Genomic DNA, 11,095 nt, shown 5'->3' with positions numbered 1-11,095 from the left:
ATTCTAGGGGATTGGCAGACCTGTTCCCAAGAGTAAGCTGCTGATCCGTCTCTTGTGTGCAGTATCTGGGACCACAGAAGATGCAGGACTGAAGAGTGGCGTGTTGCTCCTGACAGCATTGGAAGCTCTGGAGAGGGCAGAGGCTGCGGTCTCGGAGATCTGCCCTCCCAGCCACAGGATGGCGCACAGGGGCCATCTGCAGCTCCGCTCAAAGTGTCTCAGGTTCCAGGGCGGAATCCCGGAAAACCCAACTCAGAGCTGAGTCTGCAGGTGGCTGCAGGGCGGTGCTGCTGAGTCTACAGTTACCACCACAAAAGGAGGGCCTGAAGGCATTGCCGGGAGACTATGGAGGACTCACGGAGCTCTGACACTCCACACCTGGAGGAGGTGGCTCCCCCCACCCCACACTCCGCCTGCACCCCCTTTGCCTGGGGCGGCCAACGCATGGCAGTGGAGTCAGTAATCGCCCTTGCTCCTCCCCGGGGTCAAACCCACTGGGGCCCGGGGATTGAAATTCTGAGAGGAGGTGGGAGGGGGACTGTCTCCCCAGAGAGAATGTGGGAATGCATTGGCTCCTATCACAACAATCCTGGGAATGTTACTGAGAAGGGATTTTGGAGATGCTCGGCCTGGGACTGGCCCTCGGGAAGACGTCCTGTGCAGCTGACTGCTGAACGCCAATCAGCTCTGAGTAAAGCCTGATGTCGCCAAGCTAATGGCGGGGTGTCTGCACTGAACATATTCCAGCTTGGTGGGGCAACGGAGCCAGCTGTCCTCATTAAAAGTGACCTGGAGCCGGGCGCGGTGGCTCAAGCCTGTAATCCCAGCACTTTGGGAGGCCGAGACGGGCGGATCACGAGGTCAGGAGATCGAGCCCATCCTGACTAACACGGTGAAACCCCGTCTCTACTAAAAAAATACAAAAAATTAGCTGGGCGAGGTGGCGGCGCCTGTAGTCCCAGCTACTCGGGAGGCTGAGGCAGGAGAATGGCGGGAACCCGGGAGGCGGAGCTTGCAGTGAGCCGAGATCCGGCCAGTGCACTCCAGCCTGGGCGACAGAGCGAGACTCCGTCTCAAAAAAAAAAAAAAAAAGTGACCTGGAGTGAGATGGACTCTTCTGCCTATACCTCCACGTGTGGGCTCCCGAACATCTCCATCACTACGGGCTCCCAAGAAGTATTGTTTCTGGCCACAGGGCTCACTGCAATGCTGTGACAGGAGGTGACAGGCCAAGGCCAGCAAGTGACTGCTCTCCCCAGAGGCCCTGTCAGCTGGAAGCAGCTGGTTTCACATAACAGAGACCCCAGGCCCAGGTCCCCTGGATACAGGAGGATTTGCGGCTGCCCTTTTGGAAGATGTAGGCTGACCATGAGAACTGGCCAAAGGTGAGAAGGATGTGAAGGTGTTGGAGGAGGGAAGTCAGACATACTAACTATAGCCTGGCCTGTGGGGCTGTAGCTTTCACCTGTACTTCCTCCCGTTTGGTGTCATCATCACAATCACGACGGTGATCAAATGTCTTCTTTCCTCTAGGCAGGTGGTAAAGGTACTATCTGGTGCACAAGTTGGAGAGTGCCGTGATAGGAGCCATCAGAACAAGGGCAGGAACGTGACCTCCCAGGTGATCCTGATGCAGGTGCTTCCAGGAGCGTTTCAGAATTCTGTGTCAAAAAAGAAGGCTGCGTGTTGACTGGGGTGGGGCTGTGCCTATGTTCGGGGTGGCCCATGGGTGTAGTGCACCCCTTTTTTTGTATTTGTCTTGCCTCCTCTCCTTCAGGGTCTGCTCCTTCCTCCTCGTGGCTCTGGGGGCTGCATCTCAGAATCCCACCGGTCACTCCTCCGATGCAGGGATGGACATGGGAACCAAGTGGGGTCTTTGGGGTATCTTCAGGCCTCCCACAGCCGCTGGCCTGCCTGCCATCTTCCTGCCCCCCTTGCCCCTTCGCTCACTTCTCCTGGGCTGAACCCACACCCAAAAGCCTGATCCAGGACTGGGCTAGGTGACCGGTGCAATCCTTAGATGCCTCTCTTGGTTCCCACTGCCCTGCAGTCTTGGGGCAGGTTGAGGGGGGAGTCACAGGCCATCTAAGCAAGGAAAAGCAGAGAGGGCTGTTTGGGAGGGTGACGGAGGACCCTGGTGGGACGCCGAGTCACAGCCTTGCTGGGCACAATGACTGGCGTGCATAGTGAGCTGCTTTCCCAAGCAATGCCACCCCCAGCTCTCAGATATGCTGCTGAAAGGGGTGACGGGCAGTGGGGGGCTTGGGACTCTGCCGAGGTGTCCTAACTGCCATCCCCATCCCCAGGCACAGGCCCAGGCCCCTCCAGCAGGAAAGGCTAGGGACCACACTGCCACGGGGTTTGCCACACCCTTGTCTCTTGGGAAGCTGCCCTCTCCCAGGGAAAGGCAGGGCTGGGGGCTGTTCAGGCTCTGCCACTACCTGCTCTGTGACTTCGGGCAGGCCACCAATTCCTCTGAAAAATGGGAGTCATTGTGGGCACCATCACACCTGGGTACAGGACACCAGTGGCTCAGCTGCCCCAGCCAGGCTGCCCTGTCCTGGCCTCAGCACACCTCCCACAGCCACTGCCGGCAGCCCTGGACCTTCTCCTGCTGAGGCCTTACTGCCAATCCCTCTGGGAGACCAGACACAACAGGCAGCCGTCTGGGTGACTCCCAGGAGCCCAGGCCTCTATCCTGTCCTCCCCAGTGGCTGGGGCAGTGGGCTGGGCAGCAGGGCCTCAGTGCCCTGGGAGGCAGGGCTCATCCCACAAGTTGCCATGGTGGCCCCTCCTCCTGCCCCTTACTCATTAGCCAAGCTGTACTGACACGGGTTGCCCAGGCAGGGGACAACTCGCTGGACAAAGCTGGCCGTGCGGGCGCTCAGGCGTGCAGGGTGGCCAGCGCCCGGCCAGGAATGGACAGCCTCCAGGACACAGTGCCCCCGGACCACGGGGGCTGCTGTCCTGCCCTCAGCAGGCTGGTTCCCAGAGGCTTTGGGGCTGAGATGTGGACTCTCTTTGCCCTTTCTGGACCCCTGGTAAGGAGGAGGAGCTGGGGGGCAGGCAGGGAGTGGAGGAAGCTGAGAGGCTGAGGGTGTCTGCCTTGCAGGCAGGATCCAGAAATGTGCTCACATTTTCTCCAGAAACTGCCCATGCTGACTGCCAGGTCTAGGGTCTGGGGACAGCAGGAGGGCTCCTGGAGGCTGTCCCTGGACAATCCCCAGTGGCAGTGGGGCCTGACATTGCTCAGCAGCAGGCAGCCCCCACACAGAAGGGGTGGGTGTGCCTCAGCTGGAAACCCACAAAAGCCTGAGTTGGAAGATGGCTCCAGGACAAATGCGGCCCGGAGATGCATGACGCCTGCAGCACCTTCGCAGGGGGAAGAAGGGGCCGGCTACCCATTTCATTTCCAAAGGGGAAATTGTTTTATATACTTTTTTTTTTTTCTGACCACGAAGAGTAATGGACTGGGCGCGGTGCCTCATGCCTGTTATCTAAGCACTTTGGGAGGCCAAGGAGGGAGGATCACCTGAGGTCAGGAGTTGGAGACCAGCCTGGCCAACATGGAGAAACCCCTGACTCTACTAAAAATACAAAAATTAACCAGGCATGGTGGCGGGCGCCTGTAATTCCAGCTACTCGGGAGAGAGAGGCAGGAGAATCGCTTGAACCCGGGACGGGTAGGTTGCAGCGAGCCGAGATCGTGCCACTGCACTCCAGCCTGGGCAACAAGGGCGAAACTCTATCTCAAAAAAAAAAAAAAAAAAAAAAAGAAAGGAGTAATGGATTTGCACTTCCTGTAAAACTTTCAGAAAAAACTGAAAGTTATAAAGAAGAAAGAAGTTTAACTCAAATCCTAGTGCTTGGAAATAGCCATTACTAAAGATTTTGGTGTATTTAATTCTCCTCCTTTTTTTGGGTTGTGCGGCCTTACCAAATTATTGTTATAATAGGAACGGCAGTATCAGTATCAGACACTTGGGTCAAGCTCAGGGCACCAGGCACTGCGCTGGGTGTCTCTTGTGCACTGACCCTTCTGGGAAGGGACGTGGAGGCCAGGGGTGACTGCGGCTGCAGAAGACAGAATGGGAGCTGCGCTCAAGCCACCCGACCTCCGGCCCTGGCTTCCCCGGGCGTAGGTGACCTCTCGGGGCACTGGTGCGGGGCCCTCAAAGCTGGAGAGGCCTGTCTTGCAGGGCTGGGCTGTGTGGGCACCTGTGGCCCCAGGTCTGACCTGGCCGCTGTCCTCCAGTTCCTGTTCCAGATGCTGACTTTCATGATCTACATCGTGAGCACTGTGTTCTGTGGGCACCTGGGCAAGGTGGAGCTGGCATCGGTGACCCTTGCAGTGGCCGTGAGTACCCAGCTTGGCCCAGAGCAGGGACATTCTCTCCCCAGGCTTTTCCACCGGGTTCCCGGGTGGGCCCGTCTTGGGTGGCTGGTCAGGGATGGGAAGACACAGCCCACGTGGCTGGACAGCCGCCTTCACAGGTGGAAACTGAGGGCCGGAGATGGAGGCAGTCTGGCCCTGGGGCACACAGCACGTGAGGCTGCGGAGCAGAGCCACCTCTGCCACCGCTGCCTGATGGACAGCATTTCCCCACCCCGGCTCAGCCCAGATGCAGGGGCCTCTCTTCAGGCCTCGCCTGACAAGCTCTTGTTTCCTCCTGTGTGTGGCACCAGTTTGTCAATGTCTGCGGAGTTTCTGTAGGAGTTGGTTTGTCTTCGGCATGTGACACCTTGATGTCTCAGGTGGGTGGCCTCCCGGAGCTGGGCAGGGAGCCAGGCAAGGGCAGAGCCAATCCCCCAGGTGCCATGGAGATGGCAGGTGGAAGGGATGTACCCAGGTGATCTGGGAGTGATGGGCCCTGGGGTCAGCTGCCCCTGCCCCACCTCCAAGGACCACAGGCTGTCAGGGAAACAGACCCTCCCCTTTGAAAGAGTCTGGGCCAGGAGAAAGGGGTGGAGACGGTGGAGACAGTTCTCTGACCTCTTGTCCCCAGAGGAGGTCACCAAGTAGAGAAAGACAACCAGTTCCCCAGCCTCAGTCCTAAGTTCGGCTGCCTACATGCAGGCGTGTGTCAAAGGCCAAGGGGACGCAGAAGGAACCTCCCTGCTTGCAGGGGCCTGCAGTCCAGCAGGGGCTGCCCAGGTGGCCGTGGGGTCACAAAGCAGCAAGGCCTCACTTCTCCCTGGGGGTTCTAGCCTCACGGTGGACCTGGGCTTGGTCCTGGCTCCACTTATCCCTCCGCGACATATGATGAAGCCCCCCCTGACTTCGTCCTCCTTGGAGCTTTGGAAGAACAGTGGAGACAGTGGGGGTCCAGGCTCAGGAAGGCCCCTGTGCCGTTACAGGCTGCGGGTGCCGGGTTGCAGTCACCAGAGGCCGCAGGCTCCGCCACACACCGCTGGCGCTGCTGACAGTCCGATCCCCGCGCGGGGTTAGGAATGGCCGGGGCAGTGGAAAGGGCTGACGCGGGGCGGGCTGTGTTGCAGAGCTTCGGCAGCCCCAACAAGAAGCACGTGGGCGTGATCCTGCAGCGGGGCGCGCTGGTCCTGCTCCTCTGCTGCCTCCCTTGCTGGGCGCTCTTCCTCAACACCGGGCACATCCTGCTGCTCTTCAGGCAGGACCCGGACGTGTCCAGGTGCGCTGGGCTCCGGCTGGGGAGATAGGGCTTGCCAGAGACCCAGCGGCTTCTGGAAAACCCGGGCCACCGAGGGAAACCCCGAAGCAGCCCAGCCCTCAGACCCCATGCTTCTCTAGGCCACCAGTGCTCACAGTGCACTGGGCCTGTGGGTACCTTCCAGGCTTTGGTTTGGGGATTCTCCCCACGGCTGCAGCTCCAGCAGTGACCAGCAGGGGACAGAGGCGGACAAACGCCCAGTTTTAATTAAGGAGGCAAGGCGAGAAACAATTTGGGATTCGCATTTTATTTGCATTTGTGTGCCCGGACACAGTTGGAGCTTTACAGATGCTTTTGAAGAAATGAAGTGTGTGCGTTTTCCCATATTCCAAAAAGGAGAAAGATGACAACCACTTTCTGATGAATTATAGATGATGATGATGATGATGATTTGAGACAGTCTCGCTCTGTCGCCCAGGCTGGAGTGCAGTGGTGCGATCTTGACTCACTGCAACCTCCACCTCTCGGGTTCAAGTGATTCTCCTGCCTCCGCCTCCTGAGTAGCTGGGACTACAGGCACATGCCACCACACCCGGCTAATTTTTGTATTTTTAGTAGAAACGGGGTTTCACCATGTTGGCCAGGATGGTTTTATCTCCTGACCTCGTGATCCACCGCCTCGGCCTCCCAAAGTGCTGGGATTACAGGCATGAGCTACCGCGCCCGGCCTATAGTTTATTATTAAATTTAGAGATGCCCTCTCATAGGGATGTCTTGTTGATTTATATAATGTACATTTCATTTGATTATTGCTTTTTTAAGATATAACCGTTTTTTCTTACAAACCACGTTATTCTGAATTGAAGTTCCCTAGTCCTGAGGCCTGGGTGTCTGAGTGCTTCAGCTGCCCCTCCTGGCACCTGCTTAGCATCTGGAAGCAGCAGTCCCTGATGCTGAGGTTTCATAGTCCTGGCGGAGACCCTGGGACGGCGGCTGAGCACCCTGTCCTGGAGGACACAGGGGAGAGGGCCCTGTCTCCCCAGGCCACAGCCTGGTCAGCTCCGGAGCGTCTCCCTCTCTTGCAGGTTGACTGAGGACTATGTCATGATTTTCATTCCAGGACTTCCGGTAGGTGCCCTGTTTGCTGAGCATGGAATCACATTCTCCTAAATTCTGGCTTTTTGCTTTCCCACCCTATCCTGCTGTGACTTCCTGCTGGGCCATGAGGATGATTGACAGAAGAGAAGTATGGCCTAACTATGGGTACCAGATAACCTTTGGAATTGATATTGTGGAAAGTTATTCAGTCCCACAAAGAGACTAATGACATATTTTAAAGGGAGAAAGCATATTATAACCCAATATACACATATTGATCCCATTTCAACCTCCGGGAGGCGGAGGTTGCAGTGAGCCGAGATCATGTCACTGCCCTCTAGCCCGGGTGACAAAAGTGAAACTCTGTTTCAAAAAAAAAATACTTAACCCACTGCAAGATTATATACACATTTGCTTATACTTTTTTGGACCCTTCCAGGGTTTCTATTTTTACATTTAAGATATTAATCCAACTGAAAATGTTTTGAACACCATTTATTGCATATTCTCTCCCTTCTGCATTGATTTGTTAAATACTAAATGAATCAACAGTGCATCTATCTGGGTCAGTGTCTGTATGTCCAGCGACCCGGGGATCTCTATGCCTCTTCTGCAGCCCAGTGCTTCACTGTTTGACTTGCAGGTTGGTGATGCCTGTTACGACTCGCAGTTCTGTGTGCTGGACGGGCCTACCAGGCTGAGCTCACTTGCTGACAGTGTAGCCTTCATGGCACCAGGCGGAGAGTTGTGGGCAAGGGAGCTGGGCAGGGAAGAGGTCAGGGTGAAGGTGGGAGGCCCGAACAGCGTGCAGTCCCAGCAGACCCAGCCACGCCCACCTCTCTGCCAGGCCAGTGCCATGACCTTTTTGGGGCCTAGTTGGTTACAGATTTCTTCCGGTATATGGAAACCCCCTTATAGGACTGCTCTTCTCTGAGTCTTCCATATAATCCATACTTGGGCTTTTCGGACAAAAGTGATGGCATGTTGTCAACCAGGACTACTGGGGCTGGGTCAGGGGGAAATGCCCTATAAAGATGTCACTGTGGTGTCTTGTCAGTAAGCCAAGGCCCTTCCATAAAATGCAGCTGCAAAAGTTAACTACCAATAATAGTGACTAATAAGACTAACACAGGGCGTGGCTAACACTTGGAATGCTTAAAATGTCCCATGTATCATTTTGTAAGCACTTTGCAATATTAACTTTGCAATATTTATGTATGTAAAATATTAAGTGTGTATTAAGTACACACACGCACTATTATTATCCCCATTACAGATGAGGAGACAAACTCATCTGTAAGTATGAGGTTAAGTAACTTGCCCAAGATCACACATCTCTGAAGAGGCAGAGCCAGGAATCGAACCCGGTCTATTCCAGCTCTGTACTCGTATCAGTACACTATGCTGAAAAGAAGTGGAGAGCTACAGGAAGGAATGGCACAGGGCCCTGGGTTAGGTTTCAGTTGATGCCCATTCTATTCCCCTTAAGAAAGGAGAGAAAGGGTAGATAAAGTGTCCCCAACACACTCACTGCCACGCACACTCCCCTGCGGTCCTCCCCAGCCAGGGAAGGGCCTGCCGCCCCTATAGGGTCTTGAACCTGCTTAGCATAGGCTGCTCGCGGCCAGCATGTCTCAGTACCTGCCATTCCCTCGTCCGAGGTCACGCCTTCAAATCCTGTCTCTAAGGCCAGAGCCAAAGTAGGCCCTTCTGTGAACAGGCCCTTGGGTCACTTCTCACCTTCCTAAGCTGATGGAGTCCTGGCTTAGCAGCCGGAAGGCCTACCAGGCGCTGTGCACCATGAGCATGTGTGCAAAGGGTACTCTCTCAGAGCCAAAGCACGCCTGCTCGTCTCCCCCGTGGCAGAAGGGAGCCCTGAGGGGGCCTCTCCCATAGGCCGGGCCCAAGCACGAGCCCAGGTGGCTGGGTAGGCTTTGGCCGCACCTGAGAGGCCCCAGATAGACTTTGATGAAGTCATTGCCCCAATCTAGGGTACTATGTCCTGGAAAGGAATGTCTGTTAAAGCTCATTTGGTGGGTTTTGGTCATTGTTGTTGATTTGCTTGGGCTTGCTCTTCATACAGGTGATTTTTCTTTACAATCTGCTGGCAAAATATTTGCAAAATCAGGTACAGGTATTTGGTGTGCGGGGAGGCCCTTCTTCCAGCACACTGCCCTATTCCAGTGGGAGGGGGCCTGGGGCTTTACCCTTCTCTCCACCCTCTGTGAACCGGCTTCTGAAAGGGGTTGCTTCCAACCCACCTGCCACGTCCTGACCTCCCGCACAGAGGCAGGTGAGAGGCTGTGCGTCCTTGCCTCTGCCAACTCCCGAACAGGGATGGCTGAAGGGGCAGGAGGAGGAGTCCCCATTCCAAACCCTGGGTTTGTCCATCCTCCATCCATCCCACTCACACCTCAGCAGGGCCAGTTTTCATTTATTTTCAGAAGATCACCTGGCCCCAAGTCCTCAGTGGTGTGGTGGGCAACTGTGTCAATGGTGTGGCCAACTATGTCCTGGTTTCTGTGCTGAACCTGGGGATCAGGTGAGCCCGGGGTTTGGTGGGGCCTAGTCAGGGGACACTACCCACCGAGTTCCCCACCCCTGCTGGAGACAGATCAGTCACCATCCTGGCCCTGCCTGTGCCATCCTGAAGTGGAGGGTTATGGGGAGTTGGAGGGGCCTGATGGTCCCTTGGGGACCTCAGTGGGAGGCCCGATCGGGTGAGAGGACAGCCACTCTTCACTCCTGCCCAAGCCCACCAGCAGAGGCGAAGTGGGCACTGGCAGGGTGGCCCCCAGGACACTGTAGTCGCGGCTGCCTGGGTAGAGCCACCATGGCCAGAGGTGCCTGTGGGCCCTGGTTGGGTCTGATCCCAGGATGGGAGTTGAGCAGAGCCATGCCTGCCCCACACGGGTTGGCTGCCAGAGCAACCTCTCTCTCAGGCAGGGCAGTGGCAGAGTTGGCATCAGTCCCAGCCCTGTTCTCTCTCCTTTCCCAGGGGCTCTGCCTATGCCAACATCATCTCCCAGTTCGCACAGACCGTCTTCCTCCTCCTCTACATTGTGCTGAGGAAGCTGCACCTGGAGACGTGGGCAGGTGGGAGGCCTGGCCTGCTCTGGGAGGCTGAGCAGGCCAGCGGCACAGCTGCCCAGGCCTTGGGGCAGGGCGGTCGGCAGGCAGAGGGTGCAGTGGAGCCTGTTGGAGGAGGTGCAGGACCCTGCACGGTCCCCTCCTCCCCCTTTGCTTCCCCAGCCCCAAGGGCCCGGAGTCCCTCCATCCAAGGTGTCACAATGCAGAGCCCTGCTGCGGCACAGAAGCCTGGCCCAGGGAGCTTTCTTGCCCAGCCCCAGCTCTCAGGATGGCGGTGAGAGCAGTGACACCCATGGAATACCAGGCGTCAGCAGTGCGTGGGGTGCCCGACATTCCTGAATTCATTTAAACCTCACCCCACCTCATTAGCCCCATCTTACAAAGAGGAGATTATGACAGACGGAGGTTAAGTAATTTGCTGAAACACCAGGCGTGTAGGGGCCTGCCCGTGCTTTTCTGCCTCTTGAGAGCCAATCCCATACAACAAGGACCTCCTCTTGCCAGATATTTCAGGAACAGCTCTGCAGGCCCCTGGGGCCTCACGTGGGGCAGGGCCCTGGCTGAGCCCTTTCCAAGCTTGCCCGGCGCACCTGCGGTGTGTTTCCCTTCAGTATCCTTGATCTCATGCCGCCCCTGAAAACTCCCCAGGGAGGCAGAGCAGATACAAGGCCTGGGGTTTTCAGGTGGAAATGGAGCCTGCGGAGTGGTGGGTAGTTGCTCAAGATCCCACACTGTTGAGGGTGGAGTGGGGACCAACATGCACGCCCTGGGCCCTGGGGCCACGCCGTGGACCGGCCAGGTGAGCCCGGTGCCCTGTTCCTGCATCCTCCTCCTCCACGGGCCCCAACACCAGCTCTAGACCAGCCGCATTCTCTCTGCAAAATGCGCAGTGCCTGGGCCTGCTAAGCCCCAGAGCAGGAACAGCCGAAGTTGTTTAGGGGCCTCCTGGCTGTGGGGAGCAGGAATGGGGTGGGCAAGCAGGGCAGGATGTCAGCTCACGGGGCCTCTGTTTCCAGGTTGGTCCAGCCAGTGCCTGCAGGACTGGGGCCCCTTCTTCTCCCTGGCTGTCCCCAGCATGCTCATGATCTGTGTTGAGTGGTGGGCCTATGAGATCGGGAGCTTCCTCATGGGTACGTGGGAGAGCATGGGGGGGCGCAACGGCGTGTGGGCGGCTCACCCAGCCCAGAAGCCCCCTCCCCAGGATGGCAGCTCACTAGCCCCCTTCCGACTTCACTGGCCAGGCCCTCAGGCATGGACCCAGAGAGCACCACTGCCCAGCG

The 11,095-nt window shown here is 57.0% G+C and overlaps 1 protein-coding gene across 5 annotated transcripts in view; it reads left to right on the top strand.

The window, feature by feature from the left end:
* The first annotated feature begins 1,078 nt into the window (after positions 1–1,078).
* Positions 1,079–11,095, top strand: part of SLC47A2 (solute carrier family 47 member 2) — a 32,292-nt gene continuing 22,275 nt past the window's right edge. For 2 of the 5 annotated variants that reach the window (XR_002518030.2, XM_003912452.3), the window contains exons 1-9: positions 2,726–3,041; positions 4,256–4,357; positions 4,687–4,755; positions 5,500–5,648; positions 6,713–6,755; positions 8,809–8,853; positions 9,170–9,267; positions 9,724–9,821; positions 10,832–10,945. Coding sequence is in view for 4 of the 5 variants with exons in the window: in XM_003912452.3 (XP_003912501.2) it covers positions 2,919–3,041; positions 4,256–4,357; positions 4,687–4,755; positions 5,500–5,648; positions 6,713–6,755; positions 8,809–8,853; positions 9,170–9,267; positions 9,724–9,821; positions 10,832–10,945 (841 nt within the window). In the remaining variant the exon portion in view is untranslated. Of the gene's footprint in view, positions 1,386–1,533; positions 1,637–2,725; positions 3,042–4,051; positions 4,143–4,255; positions 4,358–4,686; positions 4,756–5,499; positions 5,649–6,712; positions 6,756–8,808; positions 8,854–9,169; positions 9,268–9,723; positions 9,822–10,831; positions 10,946–11,095 lie in introns of those variants that run through there. The other 3 variants (XM_021928827.2, XM_021928826.2, XM_021928828.2) reach the window with 3 other exon arrangements.

This window comes from Papio anubis, chromosome 17 (assembly GCF_008728515.1).
Source record: "Papio anubis isolate 15944 chromosome 17, Panubis1.0, whole genome shotgun sequence".
NCBI lineage: Eukaryota > Metazoa > Chordata > Mammalia > Primates > Cercopithecidae > Papio > Papio anubis.
Note: the sequence above shows the minus strand (reverse complement) of the source record. Positions and strands in the feature narration are given on the sequence as shown.